General features: G+C 43.7%; 1 protein-coding gene across 3 annotated transcripts in view; it reads left to right on the top strand.

Annotated features, from left to right (window-relative positions):
* LOC139227872 (TBC1 domain family member 22B-like) overlaps positions 1–13,514 on the top strand; it is a 498,740-nt gene that overhangs the window by 65,909 nt on the left and 419,317 nt on the right. For all 3 annotated transcript variants that reach the window (XM_070858968.1, XM_070858967.1, XM_070858966.1), the window contains one exon: positions 3,018–3,197. In XM_070858968.1, coding sequence (XP_070715069.1) covers positions 3,018–3,197 — 180 coding nt within the window. The remainder of the gene's footprint in view (positions 1–3,017; positions 3,198–13,514) is intronic.

Raw genomic sequence — 13,514 nt, 5'->3', positions numbered from 1 at the left:
GCGAACAGAAAGCAGAGAGTCGGAATAAATGGGTTCTTTTCGGGTTGGAAATCGGTGGTTAGTGATGTGCCACAGGGATCGGTGCTGGGACCACAACTGTTTACAATATACATAGATGACCTGGAAGAGGGGACAGAGTGTAGTGTAATAAAATTTGCAGATGACACACAGATTAGTGGGAAAGCGGGTTGTGTAGAGGACAGAGAGAGGCTGCAAAGAGATTTGGATAGGTTAAGCGAATGGGCTAAGGTTTGGCAGATGGAATACAATGTCGGAAAGTGTGAGGTCATCCACCTTGGGGGAAAAAACACAGTAAAAGGGAATATTATTTGAATGGGGAGAAATTACAACATGCTGAGGTGCAGAGGGACCTGGGGGTTCTTAATCCCAAAAAGTTAGTTTGCAGGTGCAGCAGGTAATCAGGAAGGTGAATGGAATGTTGGCCTTCATTGTGAGAGGGATGGAGTACAAAAGCAGGGAGGTCCTGCTGCAACTGTATAGGGTATTGGTGAGGCCACACCTGGAGTACTGCGTGCAGTTTTGGTCACCTTACTTAACGAAGGATATACTGGCTTTGGAGGGGGTACAGAGACAATTCACGAGGCTGATTCCGGAGATGAGGGGGTTACCTTATGATGATAGATTGAATAAACTGGGTCTTTACTCGTTGGAGTTCAGAAGGATGAGGGGTGATCTTATAGAAACATTTAAAATAATGAAAGGGATAGACAAGATAGAAGCGGAGAGGTTGTTTCCACTGGTCGGGGAGACTAGAACTAGGGGGCACAACCTCAAAATACGGGGGAGCCAATTTAAAACCGAGTTGAGAAGGAATTTCTTCTCCCAGAGGGTTGTGAATCTGTGGAATTCTCTGCCCAAGGAAGCAGTTGAGGCTAGCTCATTGAATGTATTCAAGTCACAGATAGATAGATTTTTAACCAATAAGGGAATTAAGGGTTGTGGGGAGCGGGCGGATAAGTGGAGCTGAGTCCACGGCCAGATCAGCCATGATCTTATTGAATGGCGGAGCAGGCTGGAGGGGCTAGATGGCCTACTCCTGTTCCTAATTCTTATGTTCTTATGTGTTGGAGGAGGATGGTCGGCACTTTCATGGAATGTGATCCATGGCGCAGGAGGTGGATCTTGTGGCCGAAATGAGTTCAGATAGGTCATGGCTGTGGTAGAGAGAATTAGCCTCTTTGTTCTATATAGCTCCAAGTTCTTAAGGAAACTTGGACTATATTTGGGAGTGGGGTGTGGGTGGAGCCGTGGGAGTTCATTAATTGCGTATCGTTAGGTATAACCAAAATCTCATGGATTCTGGGAGGAATTTTTCATATTGTCTTGAAGTTGGCCACAATTATTTTCAATTTTTTTAGCCTCGTTTATGCGGCCAGTTTTGAGCTTTTATAGCTTATTTTTCTTTCACATTCTTCTTAAAAGTGGCGGGAAAGTTGTTGAGAATTTTTTTTAAACCATTTGAAATCTTGGATATTATAAATAGAGGCATCCAGTATAAAAGCAGAGAAAATGCTAAACCTCTACAAATCGTTGGTTTGATCACACATGCATGGGTACCTTGCTTTAAGGGACGTTTCAAGTGAATGCAGAGGGTACAGAAGCGAATCACTTAAGATGTGACTGAATAGCCTACTCCTGCACCTATTTTCTATGTTTCTATGTTTACCAGGAATGTGAAGCCTTAGTTATGAGTAGAGACTACAGTAACTGTGGCAAAAGCAGTAAATGCTAGAAAGAATCAGGTCAGTCAGCATCTCTGTACAAACTCACTCATTGTTTACTTAATACGAATTAGACCTTTTGACCTCATAGGGACTGCACTTTGGTAGAAAAAAATGCAGTACTTTTGCCTATATTGGATTATATTTGGATTATTTCTTAGTTACAGTACACAAGGGGTTAACAGTAACTACTGTTAGCTAATTAATAAAGCTGCAGACAATATACATTGCGGCACAAAGTCTTTTTGGTTATTCCGGTGGAACAAAAGATGTTTTATTATGCCAGTGTCTGTTGCGTGCAGTCATTAGTGCCAGTCTGCCTGGAAGTGCCCTGACAACTGTGAACATCCTGGAAATTAAAGGTTGCGAGAGATTTCTCTGACCAGCAAATCTGCTTCATATTATGCATCCTGTGGATCCTTTTGAAGTATGTGTTGAATTGTCAGCTCTGTGTTTTCGAGACTTGTAGTTTAAATGTTACAGGATTTCTTCAAAGAACTTCAGAGGTATATCTTGGGCTTGCACCAAGATCAGTCAGTCTGAGGCTGTCCGGGATAACCGGCGAATCAGAGGCTGCAGTACCAAATAGCCGCCTAAGAATTTAGCAACCGTGTTTCTTGGGGTGAGTTTTATGTTGAGGGGTGATGCAGGAAAATGGTCTGTTGTTTTGGACATTTTGAGGAGAATAGTAAAGTTTATAATTTCTGTAAACAATATTGCTTTTATTGAGTACTTCTTAAACCTGTTTAAAGTTCAATAAATCTGCCTTGTAGTTTATAGTCTAATCCATGGTTTGGTAGTAATCTGAAGTTAAAGAGATCATGCGACAGAATATGCTATACCCAGTAAACTGGATTATAGTGATAAGGGATCTCTATCCAATTCCTGGGCCTTGCTACATTTAACTAGATATTGAGCAGGTAAAGCCATCCTCCAGTTTACCAGGGGTTGTTAGTCTGCTTATGCGAGTGGCCAATGATGCTAACACAATGAAAATACCAAGAGTAATCTCACAAGAGGTTCATTAACAAATATATGTGCACAACCTGTTCAATGCATTTCAGCAACTATGATTACATAGCTATTCTCAAATTGTCATCATACTTGTGAGGATGCAACCAATATGCCTGTGTTAACATTTTCCATTTGAAATCTATGAAATAGGTGGAGCAGATTAGGCTAAGCTAACTTGATCTTCCTTCCAACAACTGTAAAATGTGTGTTAATCAATAACATTTAGGAAAAATAATGACTGTGACCTCATTTTTATTCCAGGTGGTTCTTTAGGCAGAGTAACACTCCAGAAACAGCAGTCACTCCCTTCGCGACCTGTTATTCCATTAGTGGCACGAATTTCAGATCAGAATGCATCAGGGGCACCACCAATGACAATAAGAGAAAAATCCCGTCATGAAAAGTTCAAGCAGCTTTTAAGCAGTGCGCACACAGATTTAGGTAAGTTCATGAGAAAATAACAGATGGAACCCATTACATTAAACCTTTGATGGAACTTACGCCATGTATTTAAGAACTAATAACATTTCCCTTTCTGTTTGCTATTTTGTGGGAGTGCAAAAGACTGCAGTAATTTACTTTTTGTTTTACTGATGAACTCCCCCTCCTTCTCTCTCTCTCTCTCTCCCCTCCTTTTCTCTCTCTCTCTCTCTCTCTCTCTCTCTCTCTCTTTCTTCCCTCCTTTTCTCTCTCTCCCCTCCTTTTCTCTTTCTCTCTCTCTCTCTCTCTCTCTCTCTCTCTCTTTCTCCCCTCCTTTTCTCTCTCTCTCCCCTCCTTTTCTCTTTCTCTCTCTCTCTCTCTCTCTCGCTCTCTCTCTCCCCTCCTTTTTTCTCTCTCTCTCTCCCCTCCTTTTTTCGCTCTCTCTCCCCTCCTTTTTTCGCTCTCTCGCCCCTCCTTTTTTCGCTCTCTCGCCCCTCCTTTTTTCGCTCTCTCGCCCCTCCTTTTTTCGCTCTCTCGCCCCTCCTTTTTTCGCTCTCTCTCCCCTCCTTTTTTCGCTCTCTCTCCCCTCCTTTTTTCGCTCTCTCGCCCCTCCTTTTTTCGCTCTCTCTCCCCTCCTTTTTTCGCTCTCTCGCCCCTCCTTGTTTCGCTCTCTCGCCCCTCCTTTTTTCGCTCTCTCTCTCCCCTCCTTTTTTCGCTCTCTCTCCCCTCCTTTTTTCGCTCTCTCGCCCCTCCTTGTTTCGCTCTCGCCCCTCCTTTTTTCGCTCTCTCTCCCCTCCTTTTTTCGCTCTCTCTCTCCCCTCCTTTTCTCCTGCTCTCTCTCTCTCTCCCTCCATTTCTCCTGCTCTCTCTCTCTCTCTCTCTCTCTCTCTCTCTCCCTCCTTTTCTCTCTCTCTCTCTCGCTCCCCTCCTTCTCTCTCTCTCTCCCCTCTCTTGCTTTCCCCCCCTCTTTTCGCGCTTCCTTCCCCTCCTCTACTCACCATATTAAAAACTTTAAAAGAATATACACTCAGAGACTTTTAAGTCTCCATACACACTTATTTTAGCACTTAAAATCTCATGAAAACTATAGGAAGATTGTGCAGTTAGCTTCAGTATGTATTTATTATAATGCTCGATTTTTAGTTGTTGAGTTTTGAGAGTCTCCTCGAATCATAGAATAGTACAGCATAGGAGGAGGCCATTTGGCCCATCGAGTCTCTCCTGTATCATCATCATGCTCCACTGTGCATTGAAAATGAATGCAAGATAAATGAAATGTTTGCAAATACTGCAATAGACAGAACAGCCATTCTGGATTCAAAAATATATCAAAGCTGAGACCTTTTAAACATCATTTATTTTTATGTTAGGAACTAGTAGATACCAGAATAGGATTCAACTTCACAGAAATGATTTTTCTTTTTCTTCCCTGGAGTATTCCTTTAAATTTGTCAATGTTTGAGTAATCTGGTACCTTGTTAGTTTCTAAGTATTATGAAAGCAGTTCTGTACAGGGGTACAAAAGAGAGATCAGGAAGCTTAACCAGGCTTTACTGATTAAAACCTGTCTAGTCAGCCGATAGATCTAAGTTGGTCTGGAAATGCAGTTTTTTTTTGAAGATTACATTTACAGCCTGTACTTTAATGTGTGGATTCAGATTAAACATGCAGCAAAAGAGGCAGTATAATTTTTTAATTATCTTTCCTTGCAGGTGAGAACATCAATACTACTGTGGTGTAACCTGCCCATTTGTTTCATACCGGCCTATGTGTGAGATTGGCAATATAGTAAATTTACTTGGATTTAAAAGGGATTATTGAGTGTCTGACGGCTTCTGGTGTCTGTCAGTGGCTTCCAATTTGTAAACTGTATTCTAATTGGACATAGTAAAAAGGGATTCATTTTTCAAAGCCTTTTAGTCATGGGAAACCAGCATTCAATGCTTTAGTTAAAAGCTGGCACAAGGTCTTAGTGTTTTTCATCAAATACTATACTTGCATTTTCTAAATTCAAAAGTACTATTTACATTGCATTGATTGGAAGAGCACAGAAATATTGCTCTACAGGTAGAACTCAGGGGTTAATGAGTTTTTCCTTGGGAGCATTGCACAGTGTACCACAGCTGTTGTGCTTCAGCTCATATTAGCTTCATGTTTCAATTACCTTGAATCTAATCATGCACAAAAGGACGACTGAATGCAAACTTGTCAGAAGTGACTTGTCCCTATGAGCACCGTGACTGAGATTGATTATCAGGAAAGTGAATTCTCGCTTACTCCTGAAATGCTTTTTTGATTCTGTGGTCTACTTCAGGGTTTTCTAAAGGCGCATGGCATTTCGAGTAGAATTGTTGTTATAATAGTGACTTTGATAATCTCAATTAATGAGCTATTCTGTAAAAGGAGTCTTTGCTGACAAAGAAGGCATAGATCTGGACTCTGACACAAGATGGTGCTAGCATGCTGATGGCAACAAAATTGAGGTTTGGTTGAAGATGTCTTTGGATGGTATTTTCAGCTTCATGTATCTAATATTGTGAAATTAAACTGTTAATCTATTTCGAGAAATGTGTGTTAGAGCGACAGTTGCTGAGCACAGCTTTCATATTTATCTACTTTACTTGCAGTTTAGAAATGAAGCAACCCTGAAATATGTAACTGACCACTTAACCTGGTTTGGGGCGGATAATTGGAATTAGATGGATATTTATTGCGGGGATCCATGGGGCGGGGAATAGAGGCAAATTGCCCTCTTTTCCAAGAAAAAATCATCAGGGCGGTGGAGGAACGAATTGTGAGCGGAACGGAAGGCGGGCGATGTCATCAGCGCCGCGCTGAGCATGTCAGCATGATGCGGATGTGCCGCGTTACGCTCACGCCGTAGCAACATCCCACCCCTTCACTTAAAGGGGAGAAAAACTGCAAGGCCTACTTGGCGCCCATTGGGCCACCAGGGAAGGCTTCGACAGGTCAGCGGCCCGGCACGGCTGCCTGTTGGCCCAGCCGAACCCGTGGCTGCCATTGTTGGGCTGACTGCAGGGTCGGCCGACAATTAAAATAAAATGGCAGCCGCTGCCGCCGCGCGAAGCTATCAGTGGCACTGACCGGCGCCGGCTGCGCTCCCACGGGGCAGTTTCCCTCATGGGTCAGAAAGGGGTTTCCACGAGGTAATAAGGAGTCGGCGCATGCCTGACACAATGGGTTGGAGCACTGGGTGGGGCAGAAAAATGGGGCGCAGAGGAAACCTGTTTCCCCTGGCCCGGGGGCAATTCTGCATCGGTCGGGCCATCCGCCTGTCCTCGGTCAGAAAGGCCTTACCATCCCATTACTGGGCCTTTAAGAAGCGGGCAATTTTCCTCACAGGGATTTAACGAGCTCCATGACAAACTGGCAAAATAAAATGCTATGGAGTGCAGCTGATTGAGATGACTGAAATCAGTGAGAGAGTCACTGCAGTTACTGAAGCAGATAACATCATAGACATTCAATAATAGAAGATATTTCTATCGGTTAATGTCTACACCTATCTAGTTTGAAGTATATTGTGCTCTTGATTGCTGTTTGATTTGCACAGTCACCTCTATCAGCAGTCATTATGGAAGGATTATTATGAGTGGTGCTCATGTAGGTAATGAGGCGAATTACACTAAATAGGAAGTTGTCATTTGCCCAGGAGTTTATAATATTTCTTGTCTTAACGCATTAAAAAAACAGATTTTGGTATTCCCTCCTTTCCCATAACTTTCACTTTAATCATTAAAAGTACCAATTTATTTCAATCAACGACCATGTTCTGCAGACCGATGTTAGAGAAATGTTGTCTCTAGGTTTCTGAATGTTTCAACTGTATTTTCTCATTGTTTTGCAAAAATGTAAATACCTTTTTCACTTCCAGCTAATAAATTATTTCAATTATGTTTAAAACTTGACACTCTTTCTCCCTCAAATTCTTTTGGTCTTCAACAAAAATAGCTAGTGCATTAATCTTAGTAGGAGTCCCTTTAATTGTTCTTCCCAACCTGTTACACAGAGGTAACTAGATATCAATAATGCTTTATTGCTGCACAAAAATAAAACTACTTTTATCTTGGCATTGTGCAGTGGTTAAACAAACAGTGAGACCCAGATATCCATGAACAATAGCACAGCAAACAAGCAGTTGTTGATGTACGTTTACGATCAAAAAGTATGAAGGAATTCTAGAGGCACCACGTAAATCACCAGGACATCCTTGTGGGTGAATAATCCTGATCCTGCCCCCACCCCAAGCCTGGATTTACAATTTGGTTCCCAACCAATTACAGCATATGCTACATCCCTTTGACTTTTCTCATTTCTGCTGGGCCCTAATTGTCTACATGTTTGAGCTTCCCAGGTTTGTGTCATTCTGATTTTCTGCCCTTTGTTCTTGAATGCATTGGTTTATGCTGAGTACAGTTGCATGGATTTCATCAGCACCTCTGACATATTCCCCAAGTGCCCATTCTTCATGGTTGAGCCTAGACAACAAAAACAACTTCATATAATGCCTTTTAATATAGTAAAACGTCCGAAGGCACTTCATGGGAGTGTTATCAGACAAACTTTGACACCGAACCGCATAAACAGATATCAGGACAGGCGACCGAAAGCTTGGTCAAGGAGGTAGGTTTTAAGGAGTGTCTTAAAGGTAGATAGAGAGGTAGAAATGTGGAGAGAATTAAGGACTGGAGCTGAGAACACCGGTCGCAAATGGTGGGACGATTAAAATCGGGGATGAGCAAGAGGCCAGAATTAGAGGCATGCAGAGATCTTGGATGGTTGAAGGACTTGAGGAGGTTCGAGATGGGAGGGGCCAATCCATAGAGAGATTTCAAAATAAGGGTGAGAATTTTAAATTCAAGGCATTGCCAGACAAGGGGGGCAGTGTAGGTTGGCAAGCACAGGGGTCATTGGTGAGCATGACTTGGTGTGAGTTAGAATATGGCCAAGAGAGGTTTGGATGACTAAGTATATGGAGGGCGGAAGGTGGAAGAATGCTGGTCTAGGCTGCATTGCAGCCGTCTAGTCTGGAGATGATCAAGGCATGGATGAGGGTTCCACCAGCTGATGGACTGAGGCTGGGGCAGTGACTGGCAATATTACGAAGGAGGAAGTAGAGAGTCTTGGTCATGGAGAGGGTTTATAGTCAGAAGCTCAGCTAAGGGTCAGATAAGACCCCGAGGTTGCAAACCGTCTAGTTAAAGTTCAGACAGTAGCCAGCGGGGAAACATAAGAACATAAGAAATAGGAGCAGGAGTAGGCCATTTGGCCCCTCGAGCCTGCTCCGCCATTCAATAAGATCATGGCTGATCTGATCATGGACTCAACTTTACTTCCCTGCCTGCTCTCCATAATCCTTTACTCCCTTATCGCTCAAAAATCTGTATCTCCGCCTTAAATATATTCAATGACCCAGTTTCCACAGCTATCTGGGGCAGAGAATTCCATAGATTTACAACCCCGAGAGAAGAAATTTCTCATTTCCGTTTTAAATGGGTGGCCTCTTATTCTGAGACTATATCGCCTAGTTTTAGTTTCCCCTATGAGTAGAAATATCCTCTCATCATCCACCTTGTCGAGCCCCCTCATTATCTCTCGTGTTTCAATAAGATCACCTCTCATTCTTCTGAACTCCAATATGTATAGGCTCAACCTATCCTCATAAGTCAACCCCCTCATCTCTGGAGTCAACCAAGTGAACCTTCTCTGAACAGCCTCCAATGCAAGTATATGTTTCCTTAAATACGGAGACCAAAACTGTACACAGTACTCTAGGTGTGGCCTCACCAATACCCTGTACAGTTGTAGAAGGACTTCACTGCTTTTAAACTCTATCCCCCTTTCAATAAAGGCCAACATTCCATTTGTCTTCCTGATTACTTGCTGTACCTGCACACTCACTTTTTGTGTTTCGTGCACAAGGACCCCCAGGTCCCTCTGAACTGCAGCACTTTGCAATTTTTCTCCATTTAAATTATAATTTGGTTTTCTATTATTTCTGCCAAAGTGGATAACCTGACATTTTCCCACATTATACTCCACCTGCCAAATTTTTACCCACTCACTTAGCCTGTCTATATCCCTTTGCATATTTTTTGTGCCCTCCTCACAAATTGCTCTCCCACCCATCTTTGCATCATCAGCAAACTTGGCTACATTACACTCTTCATCCAAATCATTAATATAGATTGTAAATAGTTGAGGACCCAGCACTGATCCCTGCGGCTCCCCACTAGTCACTGTTTGCCACCGGAAAATGACCCATTTATCCCTACTCTTTTTTCTGTTGGTGAGCCAATCCTCTATCCATGCTAATATAATACCGCCAACTCCGTGAGCTTTTATCTTGTGCAGTAACCTCTTATGTGGTACCTTATCGAATGCCTTCTGGAAATCCAAATACAGCACATCCACTGGTTCCCCCTTATCCACTCTGCTCGTTAAATCCTCAAAGAACTCCAGCAAATTTGTCAAACATGATTTCCCTTTCATAAAACCATGCTGACTCTGCTTGATTGAATCATGCTTTTCCAAATGTCCCGCTACTGCTTCCTTAATAATGGGCTCCAGCATTTTCCCAACGACAGATGTTAGGCAACTGGTCTGTAGTTTTCTGCTTTTTGTCTGCCTCCTTTTTTAAATAGGGGCATTACATTTGTGGTTTTCCAATCTGCTGGGTCCGCCCCAGAATCGAGGGAATGTTGGTAGATTACAACCAATGCATCCACTATCTCTGCAGCCACTTCTCTTAAGACCCTAGGATGTAAGCCATCAGGTTCAGGGGACTTGTCCGCCTTTAGTCGCCTTATTTTATCGAGTACTACTTCTTTAGTGATTGTATTACATTCCTCCTTCCCAAAAGCCCCTTGATTATCCACTATTGGGATGTTTTTAATGTCTTCTACTGTGAAGATCGATACAAAATATTTGTTAAATGTCTCTGCCATTTCCCTGTTCTCCATTATTAATTCCCCAGTCTCAACCTCCAGGGCACCAACATTTACTTTAGCACCAACATTTACGTTAGGAGTCTGTGGCTACAGAAGGAGTTTATGGCGACAATGGCTTCGATCTTCCCAATATTTAATTTGTGGAAATTAATCCTCTTCCAATATTGGATGTTGGACAAGTAGCGTGATAAATCAGAGGCAGTAGAGGGGTCGAGAGAGATGGTGATGAGGTAGAGCTGAGTTTCATCAGCGTTCATGTGGAATTTGACTTTGTGTTTTTGGATATTGTTGCAGATCGATAAGAAATAGGATTGAGCAATATCAGTTAATATTAGACAGTGAGTACTGTTATACAATTTGACCATTGAGCATGATCTTGCCCTTGTTCAACATTCACACAGGCATTTTCCAGCAGAGTTCCGTGAATAGCAATTCGGGCTCAAGTTTCAGCTCGAGTTGCTCTTTTTTGGAGCAACTAATTTAGAATGGAATACTTTGAAATTGCAATTCTCGGCATTTAGTTTGCTCCAATTCTAATGAGTTAGAATAGTTTCGTTTTCGAACAGTTTTTTTTCAAAAAGGGGCGTTACCAGCCACCTACGCCTGTTTTGCAAGTTTAGGTAGCGAAAACTTACTCCAAACTAACTTAGAATGGACTAAGTGTAGATTTTTGTATGCTCAGAAAAGCCTTGCCTACACTTTATAAATTAGGTGTAGGGAATGAGAGATGTGGGGGCGGGGGGGGGGGGGGGGGGCGTGGAAGGGACGTTTACAAGCATTAAAACTTAACTTTTACAAATAAAGAGCCATCGTCAATAATAAATGATAAATAAATCAACCAATAAAGCAATCAAAAAAATAATAATAAAAAATTAATCAATAAATAAAAAATTAAAAGTTTCTACTCACCTACTGCAGCACCGGGAGCCCTCTAACAGCGTGTTGGGATGGGGTCCCCCAGGAGATGACGATCGATGGGCCCCGCCGCCGACTAGGACTTCGGGCGGGGCCCGACGGCGAGGACTTTGGGTGGGGCCCGACGCCGGCCAGGACTTCGGGCGGGGCCCGACGCCGAGGACTTTGGGCGGGGCTTGCCCCCAGTAGACAACGGACCGCCACCCAGGATTTCGGGTGGGCCCCGCCGCCGACAAGGACGCCACTTTGGGCGGGGCCCGCCCCCAGCGAGATGCCAGCCGGGCTGCTGCCGAAGGCCACTCAACCAGGGATAGGGTCGTCACCCGGAGACGGAACGCACTGGGAGGGCCAGGAGCAACTGGCCTTCAAGAAGAAAGCTTGCAGGGAACATTAGGACGGATTGCAAAAGTTTCTATCGATATGTAAAGAGAAAAAGGTTAGTAAAGACAAATGTAGGTCCTCTGCAGGCAGAATCCGGGGAAGTCATAACGGGGAACAAAGAAATGGCAGACCAATTGAACAATTACTTTGGTTCGGTATTCACTAAGGAGGACACAAACAACCTTCCGGATATAAAAGGGGTCAGAGGGTCTAGTAAGGAGGAGGAACTGAGGGAGATCCTTATTAGTCGGGAAATTGTGTTGGGGAAATTGATGGGATTGAAGGCCGATAAATCCCCAGGGCCTGATGGACTGCATCCCAGAGTACTTAAGGAGGTGGCCTTGGAAATAGCGGATGTATTGACAGTCATTTTGCAACATTCCATTGACTCTGGATCAGTTCCTATGGAGTGGAGGTTAGCCAATGTAACCCCACTTTTTAAAAAAGGAGGGAGAGAGAAAACAGCGAATTATAGACCGGTCAGCCTGACCTCAGTAGTGGGTAAAATGATGGAATCAATTATTAAGGATGTCATAGCAGCGCATTTGGAAAGAGGTGACATGATAGGTCCAAGTCAGCATGGATTTGTGAAAGGGAAATCATGCTTGACAAATCTTCTAGAATTTTTTGAGGATGTTTCCAGTAGAGTGGACAAGGGAGAACCAGTTGATGTGGTATATTTGGACTTTCAGAAGGCTTTCGACAAGGTCCCATACAAGAGATTAATGTGCAAAGTTAAAGCACATGGGATTGGGGGTAGTGTGCTGACATGGATTGAGAACTGGTTGTCAGACAGGAAGCAAAGAGTAGGAGTAAATGGGTACTTTTCAGAATAGCAGGCAATGACTAGTGGGGTACCGCAAGGTTCTGTGCTGGGGCCCCAGCTGTTTACACTGTACATTAATGATTTAGACGAGGGGATTAAATGTAGTATCTCCAAATTTGCGGATGACACTAAGTTGGGTGGCAGTGTGAGCTGCGAGGAGGATGCTATGAGGCTGCAGAGTGATTTGGATAGGTTAGGTGAGTGGGCATTTGCATGGCAGATGAAGTATAATGTGGATAATGTGAGGTTATCCACTTTGGTGGTAAAAACAGAGAGACAGACTATTATCTGAATGGTGACAGATTAGGAAAAGGGGAGGTGCAACGAGACCTGGGTGTCATGGTACATCAGTCATTGAAGGTTGGCATGCAGGTACAGCAGGCAGTTAAGAAAGCAAATGGCATGCTGGCCTTCATAGCGAGGGGATTTGAGTACAGGGGCAGGGAGGTGTTGCTACAGTTGTACAGGGCCTTGGTGAGGCCACACCTGGAGTATTGTGTACAGTTTTGGTCTCCTAACTTGAGGAAGGACATTCTTGCTGTTTAGGGAGTGCAGCGAAGGTTCACCAGACTGATTCCCGGGATGGTGGGACTGACATATCAAGAAAGACTGGATCAACTGGGCTTGTATTCACTAGAGTTCAGAAGAATGAGAGGGGACCTCATAGAAACGTTTAAAATTCTGATGGGTTCAGACAGGTTAGATGCAGGAAGAATGTTCCCAATGTTGGGGAAGTCCAGAACCAGGGGGTCACAGTCTAAGGATAAGGGGTAAGCCATTTAGGACCGAGATGAGGAGAAACTTCTTCAACCCAGAGAGTGGTGAACCTGTGGAATTCTCTACCACAGAAAGTTGTTGAGGCCAATTCACTAAATATATTCAAAAAGGAGTTAGATGAAGTCCTTACTACTAGGGGGATCAAGGGGTATGGCGAGAAAGCAGGAATGGGGTACTGAAGTTGCATGTTCTGAACTCATTGAATGGTGGTGCAGGCTAGAAGGGCCGAATGGCCTACTCCTGCACCTATTTTCTGTGTCTATGTTTCTATGTTTACTGCACACACGCGCAGCCTCCACTGCCGGCACTTTTTGTGACGCAGGGCTGTAGCTGCGTCTCCAGCAGCTCCTGCTGTGCCGCGCGCGCTGAGCTGGAAATGGCCCTACAGATATCGGAGAATCGCGAAGTAAGTATTTGGCGTTTTTTCAGTTCTACAAATTAGGCGGGCCTCTCTGATGTGAGTCGTTC

The sequence above is a fragment of the Pristiophorus japonicus genome, chromosome 17 (assembly GCF_044704955.1).
Source record: "Pristiophorus japonicus isolate sPriJap1 chromosome 17, sPriJap1.hap1, whole genome shotgun sequence".
NCBI classification, from domain to species: domain Eukaryota; kingdom Metazoa; phylum Chordata; class Chondrichthyes; family Pristiophoridae; genus Pristiophorus; species Pristiophorus japonicus.
This window is presented reverse-complemented; position numbering and strand designations above follow the sequence as displayed.